Source organism: Corvus hawaiiensis, chromosome 10 (assembly GCF_020740725.1).
Source record: "Corvus hawaiiensis isolate bCorHaw1 chromosome 10, bCorHaw1.pri.cur, whole genome shotgun sequence".
Classification (NCBI taxonomy): Eukaryota; Metazoa; Chordata; class Aves; order Passeriformes; family Corvidae; genus Corvus; species Corvus hawaiiensis.
This window is the reverse complement of record NC_063222.1, coordinates 4,406,825-4,427,578: the sequence shown is the minus strand read 5'-3', so window position 1 is coordinate 4,427,578 and position 20,754 is coordinate 4,406,825. Positions and strand designations below refer to the sequence as shown.

Here is a 20,754-nt window from a genome sequence, read left to right as displayed (position 1 = left end):
CACACCAGGTGAGTGCAGCGCGGTGCTGCGAGGCTGCTCCCTCCAATCCTCCCCATTCCCTGGGAATGGTCCCCATCACAGTGTCCCCCTGGTCTCCCACATCCCCCAGGGGAGTGGCACGGGGCTCTGCCCAGCCAAGGCATGGGGAAACTGAGTCAGGTGCTGGCTGCTCGCCCAGTTCCATCTGTGTCGGGGGAGCTCGGAGCCTCATCCTGCATCCTCAGGCGCCGCGGGGCCCGGCATATCCGGCATGGAAGGGGTGCGGGTGGCTCGGGTTAAGGAAATGGGAGAGACCTGGCCGGAGTCCCGCTCTCCTCCTCCCACAGCCCCACCTACCCGGCCCTCTTTAACATCCCATGGACCAGCCGTAGGGCTACCAGCGCGTCTCCAGCGCGGTGCCCACGCTGAACTCCGTGCCGGGCCAGCCGTGGGGCTACCAGCACGTCCCCAGCGCGGTGCCCGTCCCCACGATGCTGCTGCTGCTGCTGCTGCTGCTCTGCGGGGCCCTGGGCTGCGGGGCGGAGGAGGCGGGTGAGGCAGGGACACGGCGGTGGTCGGGGATGCTGGGGGTGGCCTGGGGGCGCACGGGGCTCACGGCGGGTGACGGGCGGTCGGTGATGTCCCGCGTCTCCCGCAGCCCCGCTCGCCTTCACCATGCTCCAGCTGACCCGCGTGTACAGGGGCAATGCCATGTTCCGGGGGAACGCCAGCCTGAACGGGGAGCTGAGCCACCTCCTGGACGAGCAGAATGTCACCCAGGTGCTCCCGCTGGAGCCTCCGGACGCCTGGGCCCGGCGGCGGAACGACGTGATCACCTACCTGAAGAACTTCAGGCAGCTGGTGAAGCTTTTCCACATGGAGAGACCGATCAACTGTGAGTGGTACCCGGGGGACAGGGGCGGGCCCCCGGGGAAGGGGAGCCTCTCCCGCGCTGCCGGGGCATGGGGGTGGCTCTCCAGGGACAGATGGGCGAAGGGATGGGCACATGGGCATGTGCAAAACCACTCTGTGGGCAAAGGGAGTCCTTCTGTGGAGCCGGGAATTTCTTACCCTGGGAACGGGATGATGCTCAACCTGTTGCTGCTCCTCAGGAAAAGGGCTGGGGAGGAACCCTGTCTGCTCCCTGCCTGTATCCCACCCGCACCCTGCCTGCTCCCTGCCTGTGCTCTGCCTGCATCCCACCTGGACCCCACTTGCACTCTGCCTGCATCCTGCTCACTTTCTGGCTGCTCCCTGCCTGCATCCCGCAGCTTGTGGGAGCTGTGGGACGCTGCTGGCGATGGCTTCGTGCTCCTGCCTGCTCCGCTCCATTAACCCTGTCACCTCTGCTGCTCCTGCCTGGGGTGTCCTTTTCCTTTTCCTTTTCCGTTTCCTTTTCCTTTTCCGTTTCCTTTTCCTTTTCCTTTTCCTTTTCTTTCACCGGTTTTGCCCCGGCCCCACATTCCTGTACCCTTGGGGAGCCCGGTGTCACCGCGGGGTCTCTGGCATGACCCACCCCACCCCTGCCGGTGTCCCTGTGCTCCATCCGCAAGAGCCACGAGCAGCTCTGTGCCCAAACCCTCCCTCTCTGTAAAACCGGAGCTGTGCTGTGCGGAGATAAGGGAGAGAAAATAATCCTAGCCTCTGGAAGTCACTGCCATGACCAAACCGAGGAGAAGCAAAGCTGCGGGAGGGTTGGGTGGTGTGAGGTTGAGGCTGTGCGAACTCAGCGCCCAGTGAGGGCCACGGGGCGCTGAGGGTGGGAGTGTGGTGACCCTGTCCCCTCCCTCTGTCCCCGCAGTCACCCAGCACCTGTGCTGCCACCTCGGCTGCCGCCTCTTCCCCAACGGCACAGCCCAGAGCTTCTACGAGGTGACCCTCAACAGGACGGCGTTCCTCAGCTTCCACGTCCCCAACGCCACCTGGGAGCGGCGCTGGCCCGGCGAGCTCCCGGTGGCCGCCTTCGCCCAGGCACAGCTGATGAAATACCCCATAACCACCCAGGACCTGCAGTATTTCCTCAACACCACCTGTGTCAGCATCCTGCAGGCTCAGAGCGCCAGGACAGGTCCGTGGTGGGGCCGGGGTGGGGGACAGGGACGCGGTGGCGTGGCCCAGTCGTCACCTGCGTCCCTCTCGCCTCTTGCAGGAAAAGTCAGCGGCCGATCGCGCGCTCCGCTGGTGCTGGGGCTGATCCTGGGGAGCCTCGCCCTGCTGGGCATGGCCCTGGGCATCTTCCTGTGCACAGGAGGGAGCTGCTAGCGTGGGCAGCTGGCCCATGTCACCCCATGGACAGAGGGGACGGACCCGTCATCTTCCTGTGCATCCATCAGCACCCTGCGGAGGCGGGGGACAGACCCATCATCTCCCCGTGGAGTCAGGGGATGGATCCATCATCTTCCCAAGGATCCAGCAACTCTCCGTGGATCCACCATCACCCTGGGGAGGCAGGGCCTGGATCCATCATTCCTGCATAGAGACAGAGGATGGATCCATCATCCCCCCGTGGAGGCAGGGACCAAGGCCATCCCTCCCGAGGGATGCACGTTCCCAGTGCCACAGGCTTTGCTCCCCAAGGACACCAGTGGCTTCCCAGTCCTGTCCCAGCTGCACTGACCCCTCCAGCAGCCCCCAGACCTGTGGACGGTCCCCATGCTGGGCAATGCACTGAGACCACACAGAAACACTGGGCACGGATGGAAAAATGGTGGGGAGGGACGTGGGGGGGAAAAGCAGCAGGAGAAACAGCCATGGAATGGTTAAAAGGATGCTGTTAAACCCTCATTTATCCCTGTTCCAGTGGGGATGGAGGGAGGATGTCACACCTTGTGTAATAAAACCACCCATCAGCTCCCCCCACACCTCTGGCTGCTCTCATTCCCCTCGGCAGCACCGATGTGGGGCTGTGGATCCATCCTGGATCACGGCTGCTGGTGCTGGGTGGGCTCGTTGGTGTTGCCAGCCCCTGTGCCAGACCTTGGGTTGTGTGCTAAGTTTTCCAGGCCTCTGGAAAGACACTGGTGATGTTTTCAGGAGGGTTTTGCACCTCCTGAGCTCACTCCAACCTTTTCCCAGCTTTGCTTTGGCTCAGTTAAGTCATTTTCCCAACATTTTTCATTTCCTCGCTTGGTGTGAGACGCTGAGGTCAAGCACACACAGCTGTGAGGGGACAGTTTCGCTTTTCCACAGTCCAAATCTGAGCTAAAAACTCTTTGTTTAAACTTTGATTGCATCGATAGAAACTCTTGGCCACGTTTCCCTCTCACCCAGAAGGGCATTTTGAGCTCTCCCGCTCATCTCCACTCCTGTGGCGGCAGGAAGGGCTGGGGATGAGCCAGGAGCTGGCGGGGGACAGCACAGGAGAGAGGTTTTCCTGGATTAGCTTCCAGCTCTTTCCTTTCTAAACACCCTGCGAGCAAGACAGGGTGGGATGAGGGAAGATGGGAAAAGAGATGAGGGACAGAAGGGATGGGAAGATGACCTTAGGGGTTGTCCTCTTGGAGGGATGGAGGAGGAGGTCTCCAAAGCCCACATCTCATCACCCTGGCCCCCAGCCACCCCCGGGCTCCTGGGGCAGGGGCCGGGGCGCTCCCCACCCTTGGCGGGCTCCGAGAGGCCGGAGAATCCAAAACAACACGGATGAGGCACGGGAACGTCATCGCTCGGCCCTCGAAGCAGCGCCCTTGGCAGGAGCTGTGCTGTGGGCCGAGCGCTCCGTGTCCCTGCTGCCGGCACCCAGGGACACCAGGGCAGTGCTGGGGACACCAGGGCAGTGCTGAAGGTCCCACGTGCTGCATTTGCTCCCCACAAAGGGATTCAATCCCTTCCAGCTGGGAGAAACCGCTGCATTCCCGGCTCTGCTTTGGCTTTCGGACTTGGGGCATCTCTGCTACCTGCAGATGTTGCACCGTGGTCCCCAAGACCTGGAGTGATTCCCATTGCTAGTCCCCCTTCCCTGGGGTGCAGCCCCTTGCTCCGGCTGGGATGGGTGAGCGTGGATGCTGTGGGATTCCCAAGGCCGTGATGGAGCGGGGATGGCATCTAGGACAGAGCCAGGCGGGAGACACTGGGGGGAGGCCTGGAACAGCGGAGCTTGTTTTGCTTTTTGCTGCAGAAATGTGTCATCTTTTGGACAGAGGAGCAAGTCTGAGCTTCTCCACCTCAACCAGCTCTGGAAAAGACCTTTTCCTGCCCTCAAGCCCCCCTGTGTCTGGAGAACGCTCCAGAACGGAGCTGACTCTGCTGCTGCTCTCGAGTTTCCATGAGGAGCTGGGGCAGTGAGGATCTCCCAAAAGTGCAGGACCCCGAGGAACAGCCTCATCTCCATCGGTGTCCATAGGCAACACCCCCAAACCTGGCACCTCCATCCCAAGGCACATCCCTGGCAGTGACCGACTCTGACCTGGATGTGCTGGCCAACAGCAGAGGGGTTCTGGTGGCAACATCCACCTCCAGCACGCCGTAGCCTCAAAATTTCTCTTCCTCATCCCAAACATCACCATTTGTTGCCCCAACATTTCCCTTCCTCACCCCAAAATCCTCAAGTGCCTCATGGCGGGGCCACCGAGGCCTGGCTGGGTGTGGCAGGTGGGGACACGTGGCCCGGCTGCCCCAGAACTGGGAGCTGGGCTCCCGTTCCACCACTGCTCTGACACGGAGCAGCTTCCTGGCAGCCGGCAGCCACACTCGTGGCTCATCCCTTCCCAAGTTTGGCCACTCTTCCACCCCGGATCACAGCTCGGGACAGGAGCCAGTGCATATCCCATCAGTGAGGGGTGGTTTTCATTTTCTCCTCAGAGGATTTTTGGGTTCTGCAGGAAACCTCTGGCAGCTTCAACCAGCTCCCATCCCGGTTATCTGCAGGGATTGCCGGGCAAGGCTTTGTTCTCCACGCATGGTTTCCCTCAGCCCACTCCCCTATCGCTGTCTTGGGTAAGGGCTGAGATAAGATGCCCAAGCCTCGATCCTCGTTCCAGTGAGGCAATGCCCATGTGCCAGGAACCAGCCCTTCGCCCCCATGCCATGGGGAACTTGGATGGGGTGGGCAGGTCACCCTGTTCCCTTTTGGACATCATCTCCCTCTGGAAGGTTGACATCTCCATCCATGTCCTTTGGGAGCTGCTGTGCCCCAGGACAAAGGGCTGGATGGCTCCAGGGGCTGCCCAAAACCAGTGACGGGCTCTGGTGCCTGCTGGGGTGGGAGGGGGAAAAGAAAGTGGGGCTGATGGGATCCATCTGGAAGGAAGTGGAATTATCCCTGTAAACACCTCTTACGCACTCGGAGCCTGCACTGGTGTCATTGTGGCTTTTCAGGACTAAACAAACACCGTCCTTCCAAATTCCCGGAGGTCACAGCCCCAGATGTTTTAATTCCTGCCTTTGGGACACACTTGTTAACCCCAGGGGCTGCACTGGGGTGAGGGGATCCGCTTTTTTTCGGGATGGAGGCTGGGATCTGCTTCCTAGCAGCCTCCTACTCCCACATGGAAGCAAGCAGCTCCCTGGAAAAGCCTCCCAGCACAGAGAAGGGCCGTGCTGGCCACTCCCTCCTCGCAGGGTGGTCGGTGCTCAGCGCTGCCCTCTTCCCTTCCTGCTCACCTCCCAGGTCAGCTGCAGGAAACGGGAGGAGAGAGCTGGCTGCAGGCCAGGAGCAGGGATACAGGGCAGGCAGGATGAAGGCAGCAGGTACCACCCATCCCACACCTCTGCCCTGCCCCAGAGGGCTGCCCTCTCCCTGGGGACCGCTCCGGAGCTCCTGCAGTGCAGGCAAGCAGCGATGGGGGCTGCTGGCTGGGAATCACAGGAAGGATTCCAGCGAGGAATCATCCCCTCACCTTCCCTTCCCAGCTGGAGGCCCACTCCAAACCCACGTGTGCTCAGAGCAGCCTTCTCCTGGCACCAGCCCCTTCCCCCTCCTTCCTCCACTGCTCAGCCCCGGGGCAGAAAGGTTCGACAGAGATAAGGACATGAAAAAACAAGATTTTTCTGTGGAAAAACCTATGCTTGCTTACACTGCGCTTGCAGAGAAGTTTCCCTGGAAAAATGGCTCTTTGGGAACACTTCCACCCACTTCCCAGAGTTGGGAGCAGCCTTTGGTGTGACTGAAGCCATTGGGAGCAAAGCCCTCCTTCCCAAGACCCCCATACCAAGGGCTGAAACTCCTTGGAGCAGCCCCAAAACGTCACCCTCCAGTCTGGGATGGGGAATGCGGCTCTGGGCGCAGCCAGCCCAGGCTGTGGAGGGACAGAAGACACGGACAAGGCTGCAGGGCACGATGGAAACGTGGATCTGAGCCCTGTACTCCCTCCTGTCATCAACCTGCTATGGAATCCTCATCCCATCTGCTCCTTCCCCTCCCCTGGGACGGGAGGGATCCAGCCAAAGGGTGGGAACGCAGCGCTGGTGGAGGTGATGACATCTAAAGGCCAGCCTGTGCTGAGGCCCTGAAGGAACACAGGCAGCTCCTGCAGGTGCTGAAAACCATTTCCCTTCAGGAATAAACCAGGACCCCGTTTCAGCCAGGCCTTCCCAAAGCAGCATGGACATCTGGAAGTGCATTCCGAGGAGGAGTGTTTTCCTAGAAGAACTGAACAGCATGCCTACATCTGAACCCTCACAATCCCCTCTGTTCCAAGGATTTAGGTTAAAAGAGGCACAGGAAATTTGGGTTTATTTGTTCCAGTTTGGGAATGGTGCTGCTTAGAAAGGACTGGAAATTCAAGCTGTGCATTACAGAATTCCCAGTCTGGAGGTTCACGGTCATGATTACATTTTGGTGCCAGACCAAGGTGTGAACACCTAAACCTCGTGGGAAGCATTTCTATGGATAAAGGAGTCCATGTGTGCCATGACTGGCTCCCACCAGCTCTGTGTCACCAGAGAAGGGGACAGAGGATGCCATGGACACCGAGCATCCTCCACACCCCCAGCTCTTGGGGGACAAATATTTCCCCATGACCGTAGAAAAAGCACAGCGTGAGTGGGCCAGAAGCAAAACCAGTGGGAATGTTTGAGCAAACACTGCTGTTGCTGCTGGGCAAAAGCATGGAAGCCCTGGAAGCTTTGTGTGGAGGTGGGAAAGGCGTTGGGTGCTGGCTCCAAAACACACCCCACAGCAGGGGGAAAAGGGTGGAAGGAAGCAGGGGGACTTGGTTGGAATTTGGGGCTTTTTTCCTGTTTACCTCCCTGCTGCTGTGCAAGCCGGGGCTCTGCAGCCATTGTTGTGTTCTCCAAAGAGTCCAGCCCCACAATTCAAGAAAAACAAACCACAGGAAGGAAAGGAATTAGCAGAGAAAGGAAAAGCAGCAGTGGGAACAAGGACTCGGGCCCAAAATAAACCTGTTGGCTGCTGCTGGGGGTTACACCTTCCCCTGCAGGAGAACCTGGAATTTAGGGGTGAAATCCTGGCTTTTTGGGTTTATTGCTACAGGTGAGCAGGGTTGCAAGGAGCTGGAGTAAGAGGAAACAGCCCCACACACAGGGATACAGGAAGGAATTTCTTTGGAATCTGAGGTTTCCTAGGAACTTAAATGAAGAGGGAGCAGAGGCAGAGTTGCCTGCAGCACCCGGAAAAGACTGGGCATGGTGGGCAGAGGGAGCAGCCTCAGCTGGGATTACCACGTTATCCTTAGGGATCCTGAGGAGCAGCAGAGAGCAAGGGTTTGGCATTGCAGGTTTGTTTCAGCTGCTCCCCAAGCCCCTGCTGTGCTCTGCCAAGGCAAACGTACACAGGATCCAACAGGAAATCTTCCCGGGGCTGCTGCTTCCTCTGCGTCACTCCCACTGGAGCTGCAGGGGTGGGTGGGACTTGCTGGACTGAGGGCACCACGGACACAGGGGCTGTGCCCACCTTGAGCTGCTTCTGGCTCCCAAGGAAGGAAAACAGGGAATAAACTGAAAACAAAACCACCTTGAGGCTGCATCTGCTGCTTCCCAGCAAACACTTCCCTGTAGGCAAACCAGAGCCCATCCACTTCCCAAATAGGGAATGGGGTAGGGAGAAGCTGCAAGGATCCCACTTTACAGCCCCCAAGATCCCTGAAGAAACTGGAAGGAGCCTGGAGCCAGGTGGGGTTGGGCTCTTCTTGCAGGGAAACAAGCGACAGGACAAGAGGAAATGGCCTCGAGTTGCTCCACGGGAGGTTTAGATTGGATCTGACAGAAAATTCCTTCCCTAAAAGGGCTGTCCAGCCCTGGCACAGCTGTCCAGGGCAGCAGTGGAGTCCCCATTCCCAGAGGGGTTTGACAGACGTGTGGATGTGGCACCTGGGGATGGGGGCAGTGGTGGCCTTGGCAGTGCTGGGGGAATGGTTGGACTCGATCTCAGAGGGCTTTTCCAACCTTACTGATTCCATGATTTCTGTTGCTGCCTGGCACAGGGAAGCCCAGATCTGTCCCAGAAACACATCACCAGGGAGGTTTTGCCATTCCAACTCCAACAAACACTTTATTCCCATCAGCCTCACCCGTCCTCACGGAGGACAGAGCGCAGGAGGGGAGGGAGCTTTTCCAGACTGGTTCCATGTGGGGGCAACGAGGGACAACCAAGGCCATGAGGAGCCATTCCCAAGTTCCACCATGACCAAGGAGTCTTTGCTAAGCTGGTGCAACTTCAAATTTCAAACCAAGCGTTGACTTTTGGGACTTGGTAGTTAAGAGAGCCCACAGAGGCCTTGAGAGACTCTTTTCCCAACCAATTGTGGGGCCTAACACAGCCCAGTGCACTCCCAACAGCATCAATATTCCTGCCCCAAAACCAGACTCTGAACTCAGAGGGGAAGAAAGGGGAGGAAGGGCTGGGATTAAAAATATCACCCCAAAACAACAGGAATTTGGAAGAAATTTACACGAAGGACATAAAAAGCAGGAGCAGCTATGAAAATAGGTTGAGATGGCCAAGAAAAGTCACATCAAAATATATTTAAAAACCAGAAATTCCAATCTGTGTGGAATTTAAAACTCCTTTTCCCCACCTATGTTTTCCTGCTCAAGGAATCTCTGTTGTTCCAGGACGTGGAACATGATAGGCAGCACCAGTTATGTCCTGAAAAAGTATTTCCTCAAACTCTGAGCACTTCCATAATTTACAAACCAAAAATGAGCTAAACCTCAACCATCTCCCCCCTCCCTCTTCCCCCTTCTACAGTGAGCAGGAGAAAAGACCGTGAACAAATCTGACTTTGCATTTCCAGGGAAGTCCAAGTTTTCCTCACATCAATATCCCTGCAATCCATTGTAGACCTTCTGCACTGATCCTTGCTTCAACAGCTGCTTGAGACCTGCAAGGGAAGGGAGAATGTCACATGCAGAGCACAGCAAAGATGTCAGGATGACTTTTCCAACGCTTCTTCCCCATTCCTGAAATCCTGAGCATTCCCAGGAACTGGCAGTTCAAGGATCTGTCGGTATCAAGTTCTTACCAAACAGGCTAAAAGGGTGAGTCAGCCCTTAAATCCATAATAGCTCATCTCCTGGGGTCGGCACGACAGGGCAGGGCTGGCAGGTCTCCACTGCTGCTTAAAGGGCAAGTCCACAAGGAGCAGAGGAAGCAGAGTGGCAAGGATGGATGTGTCACTGTTTTTCCAGAGATTAGACAGGGAGTCCCCTCTGATGAACTCAGCCTGGTCACTCCTCACTGCCCTGGGACCCCTCAGGACACGGCTCAGAGCAGCCTCAGAAACCACTGAGCCCAAAACAGCACCCAAACCAGAGGGAAACTCCCAGCACTGTGGGTAACTTTCAAATAAGCTTCACTAAAAGAAGGACATGGAGGGGCTGGAGTGTGTCCAGGGAAGGGAACAGAGCTGGGGAAGGGGCTGGAGCCCCAGGAGAGGCTGAGGGAGCTGGGAAAGGGGCTCAGCCTGGAGCAAAGGAGGCTCAGGGGGGACCTTGTGGCTCTGCACAAGTCCCTGACAGGAGGGGGCAGCCGGGGGGGGTCGGGCTCTGCTCACAGGAACAAGGGACAGGAGGAGAGGAAAGGGCCTCAAGTTGCTCCAGGGGAGGTTTAGATCGACTATCAGTAATGAAACCAACCAATTTACTTGTACAGAAGAAAATTCCAACCTTTCAGGCATGCAAACCCTTCAGGAAATCCTGCTAAAAACCAGTCTGTCTCCCTGCAACCCTTGTCCTGCTTGTCTATCCTTAAACCTTTCTGGCTACACATTCTACTGTCCTTGAAAACCAGTGATGGGATGCACAAGGGTCACAGTAGCTGTGTTAAAATACTGGAAAACAGTCTTGGAAGTAGTAACTGGAAGCAGGCCGTCTCTCTGCCAGGCAAGAACTTCTCATGCTCCTTGCCTGATGGCCAGAGATTCCTGAAATCTTTTCAGGAACACCAGGACAAAATGAACCCCTGTCCAGGAACTGCTCATTATTGGGAACAGGTCATTTTCCAAGGCAAATTCGCTTCCTCTCCTGCATCCAGAGGAGGCTCCAAGTCACTTCCCAGCTGGTGGGTGAGAGGATGTGGCTCCTGGATGTGTGGTTCTTAGAAAGGAAGGCTGGAGCTGGAGAAAGGTGTGCTCCAGGAACCCCGGAGAAAGTGGGATTAGCACCATCCCACACCTCATTTCCGGGCAGCTCCCACACCTCTGGCAGCTGCCTGAAGGACATCCTCAGTAGTGCACAGGATATTTCAACACGTATCCGAGGTTTAATCAGGAATTCCAACCAGGAATCCTAACAATTGGTGCTACTGCACTTCAGGCACCTTTTACTGGAGCCTGAAGTCAATTTTTCCTTTGAAATGCTGCTGCTACCAACAAAAAGTGACAGGTTACAGCACAGAGGGAGAGGCAGCTCTGACCAACAGCGATCAATTCCCAGTGCAGGAAAGAAGGGATATTATTTCTGTGACTCCAAAGCTCAGGCTGGTGCTCTCAGAGCCAGAGTATCTTCTGACAGCCCCAGGAGATGGACATGTGGTCAGGAGATAAGAAATGAGGGCCACTGCCAACAACAAGGAAAAAAGGGATGTTTTGAATTCTGCAGCCTACAGTTTTCCATTCAATGTGTACACTGAACTGCTGCCTCACACAGAGATAGACCTATTCCCTCATAAAACTCCTGAAATCACGGATGTTTGGAGACACCCAGCACACAGAAAGGCATCTGACTGCCTACCCAGTCACCTTCCCCTGGGAAATGTGGAATTGCTTTAGGAGGGAGAGGAACACCCAAGGCCCTGTGCCTGGACACACTCATGCCAGTGCCATCATCTTTTTGTTCCCGGATATCCGTAGGGCTGTGTGAGCAATTCTGTCAAAAACATGGAGGCTTCTGTCACTGCTCCTTGCCCAGTGTCCTCTAAACTGCTAAGAGCAACAGCTGGAATAACCTCACACCTGTTTCAGAGCTGCTGTTGCCTGATGGAGCTTTTGGAAGGGAAGCAGAGCCTGGACTGAGAGCTCACAGTGACGCGGTCATTGTGCCCTGCACAACACTCGTGGAACAAGGGGGAAAGCCCAGATAAACCCACAAACCAGCCTCACTCTAAGCCCAGCCTAGAGGAGCAGACCTCTCAGCCCAAAGAGCTGCAGGAAGAGCCACAGGACGTCTGGAGCTGCAGCCACCAATTGGACTGCACACGGCAGCTGGCACAGTGTGGCCAAGGCAGCGGCAAGTGCCAAGGGTGAAATAAAACCCACTCAGGGCTTGGCTTCTCACTACAAACTTGAGGAGTCCAGGAAATCCACTAAAAGAAGTGCATTCAGGCTTCAGAAGAAGCCCTGGGAGAAGCTCTGGGGATGGGGATTTCCTGAAGAGCTGCAGTGTACATGCCAGCAATATCTTTGTCCCGTGACAGAGGATGAGGCCCTTGATTCCTACTCTGACACAGAGCAGCTGGAGCTGCTGTGAGGCACAGCAGAGGCTGCTGGAGCAAGGAATTTCCCAGCTAGGAGTACAGGATTTACCCTCCTGGCCATTTCAGGATTCCTACATGGTTCATCAGGTTTCCATCTGAGCACTGAAGATGAGCAGCAGATCTCTCCTAGAGGGTGGAAGGAGCTGTGGGGAGGAACAACCCTCCTCCTGACGCAGCGTGACATTCCTTACCCTCGGCAGCAGAGGGATTTCCACAAGTCTTGCCTCCAAGAAAGTAGCAGCAGGGGCTGGGAAACTCTTTGTGATCCCATTCCAGCCGAGGCAAAGCAGACAGAGGCTAAGCCCAGCAAGGCTGTGGGGTCAAACAGATGGGCAGCTCCAAAACAAAGCACCTGCAAACTTGCCAAGAGCTACATTCCAGCAGCAGCACATCCCAACCTCAGCCACAACCATGGCAGCCAAGCCTCCTTGCTTCCAAGGGAAGTGGGAGTTAATCACAGGCCATCAGCCAACTGTGTTATGTTGGACAAAGGGAACAGGGACAGCACAGCCCCTCCTGACTGCTCCAGCCCCTGGATGAGCTGTGCCAGGTTCAGGTAGGCTCTGGACACGCACCTTCCCGCTGCTCGGGCGTCAGCTGCTCCTTGGGGAACTCCACGTCAAAGGTGATTATTAGGGAGCCTTTGATGTTATTGTTATCAAAGTTTGGAAGACCTTCTCCCTTCTTCCACAGTTTGGCGCCGGGTTTTGTGGTTTTATCCCGGGCAATGTGAACCTGGGGAGAAAAGGAATTTGAGAACATTATTAGTGTTACAAGATCAGGATGCCAGGATCGTTGGGGTTGGGAAAGATTTCCAAGACCATTGAGTCCAAGCCATGACTGATCCCCACCTTATCAACCACAACAGAGCACTGAGGGCCACATCCAGATGTTCCTTGGACACCTCCAGGGATAGGGACTCCACCACCTCCCTGGACAGTCCATGTTCTGTGTGTGCACCCCAGCACTCCAACGCTCTTTCCAACCCACTGGAATGCTCAACCTGGCATTGATTCCTTGCCAAAACCAGCAATATCCCATGGCTCCAGGCAGTTTTAGTGGACATGTGCCAGGACTAACACCACCCACTGCTGGGACAGCCTGGAAGTGAGACACACACTGTGAAACCCTCGTAGAGAGCCCATTTTGGCTCCTTGGGAATTGGCCTGGAATGCTCTAGCAGAGGGAATTCTGTAGATAAGCAGACCCTGAGCAAGCCAAGCCTCAGCACAGAGCTGCAGGTGAATGTGGGATACACACAACACCCTGGGCCTCACCTTGTGCCCATCCAGGTGGGCAATATCCATCTCAAAGCCTGTCAGTGCCTCGACCAGCGAGATTGTCACATTCGTGTACAAGTCATCTCCTCTCCTTTCAAACACTGGGTGCCTGGGGAAAGAAGAGCCATTGAACTTTTCTCCTTCCCCAGAGGGGAAACAGGTCCTCGAGCTTCTTTCCTTCTGTTTGGGAGTTTGGAGAAATCATAAATAGGAAGGGAAGTGAGGAATGAATCCAATTTAGCCTCATTTTCCTGTGTAAGATATGCACTGATAAATGCCTTTTCTATTTCTAGGACACTGAGTGGTGAGGTGTGGCAAGAAGCCCTGACTCACACAGCAATCTTTTTAGTAGTGCATTTCCTTACAACAGGGAGATTGTGTGCTAGGAAAAAGAGGATATTTCATCTGAATGGTGAATTCAAGCCAAAAAAATTAAGATACTTTCATAATTCCACTTTTAACAGCATCAAATCCAGCTCCTCCAGCACTATGAGGGTTGAGCATCCTGCACAGCCCTGAGTGCCAGGCCTGCACCTGCCCTGCTGAAGGGCAAGCTTCACCTAGCCAAGCAAGAGCCTAACTAGGCCAGAGACTTACTTAAGGACTTTTATTCGGAAGCGTAAATCTCCTGGCTCCCCATCCACGTGGGGCTCACCTGTGGGGGAGAAAGGAAAGCTTCATTTAAAGGAAACAGTTAGGAACAAGTGGAGAGACAAGCAGGCTGTGACAGACTTGCAGCTCACAAGCCAAAGGGAAAAAAAGCGACTAAGTGATCTTTGGATGACTGAAATTCTGCTTAAAGAGCTTAGGACTTTCTGAGTGTTGCCTCAGCAAGGTCACAGCTCTGCTGTTCTGGAAGAGCTGTCTGCATGTTAATGATGTCCTTCAGTCACTGAAGGGCTTCATCTCCTTGGGCAGAGGGGATGCCTTCACATGCTCAAGCCTGGAACAAATGCTCCTGCTCAAGTGTTATGTGAAACATCAGATTTAGAGCTGGTTTTGTGCACGTCCCCACTCCCAGCTAAGGAACTGTGTTACCCCGACTCAGGAACACACTCCTGGATTTCAGCACGTGCAGAGGACACAGCACTTCCAACCACACGGGGAGCTTGGGCACTGCCAGTGCCAGAGAACCACGGAAGAGGAGCAGCTCACAGCTGAGCACACACTCACCTTCCCCGATGAAGGGATACTCCATGCCATCCCTCACCCCTGGCTCTATCTCCACCTCCAGCGTCCGCTCCTCATTCACCAGCCTGAAAGTGGGAAGAACAACCCAGCACTCAGTTTTCAACTTTATTTATTTATTTATTCCAACTTCACCTCAACTTTTCATTTGTGTTACCGGGGTGAGCAGAACACCCCCGCAAGCTCACACCTGTGCTCTCCTTGCTCACATCTAAACCTAGTGGGTCAGAGCTGCCTTTTGGGTGAGCTGAGACTCAGGGAGCAGAGAAGGTGAAGTTAAAAGCTCCCAAATGCACAGTCAGCATCAGGGTGTGTGACTACAGCATGGCATTCCACATCCAGCTGCTCCCAGCTGTGTGCCTCCCGTTCAGATTTAGCTGGGGAACTTCCACTGCAGTGTGACTGCGCAAGGAATAAAAGGCTGGCAGAGGAAATTGGGGAGTTCTACACCCAACAGAGGTGGCCGTCTCTGCTGGAAGAATAAAGAGTGGCTCCCTGGAAATGAGAAGCCGGGGTTAAGCCTTCCCGAAGTCCCCAGTTCTCCCTGGGAATACAGGCTCGTTCCCCCACCTAGAGGTGGGTTTTGGAATAAACACGCCTGTATTACTACATAAAATCACGGGATTTATGGTTCTGTGGAGCAGGAAAAGAGCACCAAACTCACTTGACGTTGGGACATTCGTCACAAACAACTTCCTGAGTCATCTGGAAGCGCCCAGGCCCCAGCTGGGTGGTTCTCATCTCCTGCCTGCAGTTGCATTTCCGTTTGCCAGGTGCCTGTCTTGCCACTGGCTTGTTCCTGACAACCTGCAGGGAAGAGGGAGAGGTTGATGCCAGCGTTCCTGGGTCTCCACAAGGGTCTGGACTCCTCTGAGCAGAGAATGGTTTGGGTTGGAAGGGACCTTCAAGATCATCTAATTCCAGCCCCATGCCACAGGCAGGGACGTGTTGTTGTGTGGTGCTGCCACAGTAGCTCCAAATGTGGCCTCAGCAAAACACCGACAAGTGTTCACCTTGTGATCACACATTAAACACCAGAAAAGCTCTCTCTGACATCACTATTTGCCATTCTCTTTCCTTTTCCACACTTTTCCACACAGGAAAGGTAACCCTAGGATGGAACACCCCATGCTTTGGTCATGACACTTCCTTGTCCCACACAAGGGGGAAATTATGTGGACTTCCCCCAACAGCCACAACATGAAACCAGGCAGTGGAAAGCCAACATGCAGACAGGAGGAATTGTCAGCACCAGAGATGGAGCTTGCTTAAAAGAAGATAATAATTTTCCACATACTCTTCTCAGTTATATCATCTGGAAACCTGCAGTGACACGTTTGGCCATAGGAGACTGAAAAATGCTCAGCGTGGTTTTGCAAGAATTGCAAAGTGAATTTGAAGCTTATGAACAGCCCCTCAAATATCCCTAAATTCTACAGAGGGACAATTTCCACCTCTTCCAACTGGGCTGCTGCACTAATCAAGCTGAGCTGGTGACTGACAGCCAATAAGTCAGTGTTATCACACTTTATGGAGACACTGCCAGATGCAAAAGGTGAATAAATGTGTGGTTTCTTCAGTAAACTACAGGAAACAGCACCACAACATCCTGCACCGCCAGACACAGAAAAAGAGCATTTATTTCAGCTCTATTTTTGGGGAGAAGATATTCTGAGCTTTGGTCAGGCACCTCAAACCTGGGAACACTTGGAAACACCGAGATAAGTGAACTTACTTCTACAAAGTTTCCTGAATACACCTCCTCCAGGGTGACCTCCAGGTCCACGATGATGTCGCTTCCTCGGGGAATATTCCTGTCTTGCTGGCGAGGGTTTCCTCCAAACATGAAGCCAAAGTCCCCAAAGAAGCTGGAGTTAAGCACATTGATTAGGTCAGGAAGGAATTCTGGGCAAATGCTTCTACTCCACTAAAGAACAGCCTCCTCAGAGCTCCAGAGTAAACCTAGGAGCCTCACTTTGCTCCTGCAGAACACAACTAAAGCCTTCAAACAAAGCAGCCACTTTGGAAGAGTTTTCTGCACTAAGGAAAATGAGATTTGGAGCAGAACACTCAAAATCTGACCTTTCCACACTGCACTGCTGCTCAGCTGCCACCACCACAAGGTGTAAACTCTGAGTAGCACTGCAAGTCACTGCTAGCAAGTTGGTTATCAGTAGTTTGAGGACAACAAGGATGAGGAAAACACTCTAGGAATCTTGCATATCGTCCCTCAGAACAGAGCAGAGCAGCAGTGCAAGTCCTCACCCAGCATTACAGGAGCTGAGCAACTTCTGGAATTATTTTAGGAAATTTATCCAAAGGGGCAGAAAATCAGGTTCTGTCCAAGCAATGTGCAAGTGCCTTTGGTTTTTAATGCTCCAAATTCTACAGGTGCTGTGCAAGTTAACACAGAAGGAAAAGTGTCCCCAAAGTGATGTGTGACAACAGGTTAAAGCCCAATCACACACAGCTAACCTGAGAAAGTTTCCACATGTTTGAAGCAGGTGCTGCACCTGAAAAATCACCCACAGTGCCCAGAGGTGCCCACGTGGGAAGTCTCCACTGGTTCCTGCTTCCAGCAAGGAGTGGTGCACACCAAAACTGGAAATTGCATGTGGGATACCCACTGGAAACGTATTCCTTCAAATTCTCAACTCGCACATCAGCGACTCTGGGCCAGGTAAAAACTCTGTCAAAGGGGTGCTTGAGCATCACAGAATCAGAGCAGCAGCTGTAGGACAGCCCAAAGGGGTTAAACCTCCTTACTGGGAGAAGATGTCTCCGTGGGAGCTCTGGTGCCCATCCTTCAGGCCCTCTTCTCCGTAGGCATCGTACTGCTTCCTCTTCTCCTCGTCTGACAGCACCTGGAAAAGGCAGGGATGTAGGAAAGGCTTTCACCTGGAGCTGAGGGGAGGTGTTGGACAAGGCTCTGAAGGCCCCCAGCACTTTACACTGGGGACACTACAGGAGCCCTGCTCGCTGTGCTGTCTAGAAAAGTGAAGCCCGTAATAAGCACGTTTCGGTCATTAAAAAAGCAGGAGCAACACAGAAAATGTAAACACTGAGCTTATCTTAAATATTAAAAAAGAAACAGAAGGAATAACTCAAATCCTACAAAGCAGGACATGCTGGAACAAATAATCACATACCACCACCCCCGTGTCTCAGCCATGACTTCTAAGACTGTAAAGCATCGATTCTATTTCCTGAGTTTTGATATTTGCTCTTTCCTGCCTCAGAGATGCAGAAGTCTCTGGTCACATTTAGTTTCCCTTGCCCTTCCTGTCCCATTGATCATATTTGGGAAGGCCAGAGTTGCCAGGTTGGCTTTCAGAAGGCTGGACAGGAGTGGGAACAGGTGGAGATGTGACTCAACAGGTGGAAAAGCAGCTAAAAGATGAAAACAAGCCGTATTTGGGGTGTTTGGAGAAGCTGTGGCTGCCCTATCCCTAGAAGTGTCCAAGGCAAGGCTGGATGGGGCTTGGAGCCTCCTGGGATAGTGGAAGGTGTCCCTGCCCATGGCAGGGGACTGGATGAGCTTTAAGGTCCCTCCCAGCTCAGACCATCCTGAGGTTCTGTGGAATTATAACCACTGATAAATGCCAGCAACAGGGAAAAAATCAGCGTTGACTTCACTGCTTTCACCCAGAAGCTAAGGGTTCAGCTCTCCCTTTGCCACCTGAGATTCCCATGGAAACTCCTCCCAAATCCATCCTTGTAGAAGAGTCTCAGCTCCCTCCCCTGGGATCAATCTCCTTCCTAATTGAAACAGCTGAATTCAGACCACGCTGCTCCAGGCTGGAATCACAGAGCCCATGAAAATGAAGAGACTGAGCAGGTTCATTAACCTACTTTCCCCTCAATTTTTTGGAGAAAGCTTTGCCATAATCAGCTACCCAGACCCTGAGCAGCAGTGCTGTTAATAGAGGCTTTATGGTGAGGAAAATTCTGGTTTAGGTTATAAGGGACACCCAATTCTGGCTCCATTTTGCCCAAAACAATCAAATCAACTCGCTGTACTCACAGCTAATTCAGCAGAAGTATTCCCAAGCTGTCCTGGCTAAACACAGGGCATCAAAAACTTCCTCCAAACCCCACCCCCCCCCCAATCAATAGTGGATTTCTGGTTTGATTTTACAACCATTTTTTCACCCAGCTTTTAAACAGAAAGAATAATCTCAACTGCTGGCAAAGATTTAAATCAACTGGAACTCGAGGAAGAGAAATCCTTTCCCAGCATGAAGTGCCAACAAGATGCCAGCTCACAGAAGCAGCACCAAGCTCACAGCCCCACATGCATCAATCCTGAGGTGCTGCAAATGACGGAATTATTTTTATCCACAGAAAATTTCTTTACATTCGTTTTCCCTGTAATAATTAAGCCAGTTTATTTAAGTCGGACCTCAAAAAGGGTCCCAGCTCTGAGACACAACTGAAGTCAACAGTTTTCTTTCTCCACACAGAGAAATAAACTCCAGCTGGCTCTCTCACTTCCTCATTTGAGGAATATTTGCATACCTGAGGAGCACCAGGGATGGAAGCAGGAGCCAGGCTACAAACCCTTTCCCCTGCAGCTGGATTCTTCCCAAAGGACCCCAACCTCCCCCACAAAGAGCAAGTCACCGCTAGGAAGTTTTGCTAATGGAATTTTTCAGCACCTCAGGGCCTCTCTGCTGCACAGGGGAGAGCAGGAGCAGATGGAGTCCAACAGTGACAGAAGGAGGACAGGAAACATGGAAGAAACAGCCTGCATTCCATCACTGTGTTACGTACAGCCAAGGAAAGCAGGATTTGGCTTCAAACCTTTGGGCAAGACAATAATCTAGATTTGATTTATTTAATGCACCCTGCTATTAGTGTGAGGCATCATTTGCATGCCACAACATTATCATGGAATAACAGGAATCCTCCTGTGACCCACAATTACTTTCCTCACTTAATATCCTCTAAGCCCAAGGCCAGCACCTTCCACTTCCCATCAGCTCAATCCCAGCCAGGCCCTACGCACACTTGGAGCTGCTGCACCTGCACTTGTTCCTTGAGGAACTGCCAATAAATTCCAAACAACTTTAAGCCGGTGCCTTGGCTTCCTCCTGGCTGAGAGAGCCGAGGTTTGCATTGTCCTCTGGCAGGAGGAGGAGCTCTCCAAGCAACCTGGTATCCCCTCTGTCTTTGTTTTTCCTCTGGGAGAGTGTCTGGAACTGGATGTACTAACAGGGGCAGGATGGAATTTGGTGCAGTAATAGGGGGAGGATGGAGATTGATGAGAAGGAGAAGGAACAAAGGGAACTGGATGTGGAAGGTGTCCCTGCCCACGGCAAGGGGATGGAATGTGATCATCTTTAAGTCCCTTCCAATCTAAACCAACCTGGGATTCTGTGATAATAAAAGGTGCAGGATAGAATTCAATATATTAACAGGGGGAAGATGGAATCTGACGTGTTAACAGGGGAAGGCTGGATTCCAGCTGCACCTTATGGAAGAGCCTCCACATTCCCTACAAACCTCCTTTCCCCATGCCCTGAACGTTACAGGATGAATCCTCACGAGTCTCAATGGCCAAGCTCCAGCCTGTTTTATCACGAGCCCCATCCACCCTCCCCAGCCCGGGCAGGACATTCCCGGCTCCCGGCCTCACCTCGTAGGCAGCGCCCAGGTCCTGGAACTTCTCCTGCGCCCGGGGGTCGTCGGGGTTCCTGTCGGGATGGAGCTGCAGCGCCAGTTTGCGATAGGCCTTCTTGATGTCCTTGATGGAGGCGCCGCGGGACACTCCCAGGATCTTGTAGAAGTCTCTCCTGCCGTGGGGGGAGAGAGAAGGTGAGGGAAGGGAGAGGGGAACAGGGAGATGGTGAAGGAGAGCGGGGACGAGGGAGAAGGGGAGGGAGAGGGGAATGAGAGGGTGAGGACAATGGGAGGGAGACGGGAAGGGAAAGGGGCGAGGGGAAAGAGGAGAGAGGAAAGCGATGAGGGGAAGGGAGCGGGGTCCCCTCAGCGCCGCGGCCGCCGACCCTGAGTAGGGGGAAGGCCCGGTGCTGAGGCGGAACCCCCCAGGCCCGGGTGCACTCACCCCGCGGCGGCCTCCCCGCAGAGGCAGAGCAGGAGGAGGCAGAGGCGGCCGATCCAGGCGGGGGCCATGGCGGGCCCGGCCCTGCCGGCTGAGGGGGAGCGGCGGGAGCGGCGCGTCCGGGCAGCTCCGCAGCGCCCCGGCCCCGGCGGCCGCCGCCAGCCAATGGGAGCGCGGGGTGTTCCCCGCCAGCCAATGGGAGCGCGCCGCCGCGCGCCGCCAGCCAATGGGCTGCTCACACTTCACCGCCGCCGGCCAATCGCCTGCCGGAGCGTCGCCGCCGTGAGCGCCGGCCGCGCCCCGCCATCCCTGCAGAGTGACTTCCTTCCCAACAGCCAATCAGCGGGCTCATTGCTTATTCCCGCCCCCGCGCT

The 20,754-nt window shown here is 54.3% G+C and overlaps 2 protein-coding genes across 2 annotated transcripts; one reads left to right on the top strand and one right to left on the bottom strand.

The window, feature by feature from the left end:
* The first annotated feature begins 350 nt into the window (after nt 1–350).
* On the top strand, nt 351–2,838 carry PROCR (protein C receptor). Its single transcript, XM_048315078.1, has 4 exons — nt 351–531; nt 638–874; nt 1,781–2,047; nt 2,129–2,838. Exons 1-4 carry the CDS (start codon nt 471–473, stop codon nt 2,239–2,241), a joined length of 678 nt encoding a protein of 225 aa, XP_048171035.1. The 5' UTR covers nt 351–470; the 3' UTR covers nt 2,242–2,838.
* A 6,040-nt stretch (nt 2,839–8,878) lies between these two features.
* DNAJB11 (DnaJ heat shock protein family (Hsp40) member B11) lies at nt 8,879–20,512 on the bottom strand. The gene is made up of 10 exons (XM_048314450.1): nt 20,384–20,512; nt 19,955–20,111; nt 17,083–17,180; nt 16,052–16,184; nt 14,981–15,123; nt 14,302–14,384; nt 13,726–13,783; nt 13,126–13,237; nt 12,424–12,583; nt 8,879–9,257 (listed from the first exon to the last, which is right to left on the bottom strand). Exons 1-10 carry the CDS (start codon nt 20,449–20,451, stop codon nt 9,193–9,195), a joined length of 1,077 nt encoding a protein of 358 aa, XP_048170407.1. The 5' UTR covers nt 20,452–20,512; the 3' UTR covers nt 8,879–9,192.
* Nucleotides 20,513–20,754: the final 242 nt, after the last annotated feature.

Coding starts and splice junctions, on each gene's coding strand:
- PROCR (XM_048315078.1), top strand. CDS start 471: ATGCTGCTGCTGCTGCTGCTGCTGCTCTGCGGGGCCCTGGGCTGCGGG. Junction 875..1,780: donor CATGGAGAGACCGATCAACT/GTGAGTGGTACC, acceptor CTGTCCCCGCAG/TCACCCAGCACCTGTGCTGC. Junction 2,048..2,128: donor GGCTCAGAGCGCCAGGACAG/GTCCGTGGTGGG, acceptor CGCCTCTTGCAG/GAAAAGTCAGCGGCCGATCG.
- DNAJB11 (XM_048314450.1), bottom strand. CDS start 20,451: ATGGCCCCCGCCTGGATCGGCCGCCTCTGCCTCCTCCTGCTCTGCCTC. Junction 20,112..20,383: donor TGCGGGGAGGCCGCCGCGGG/GTGAGTGCACCC, acceptor CCCCCACGGCAG/GAGAGACTTCTACAAGATCC. Junction 9,258..12,423: donor GACGCCCGAGCAGCGGGAAG/GTGCGTGTCCAG, acceptor CTTCCCTTGCAG/GTCTCAAGCAGCTGTTGAAG.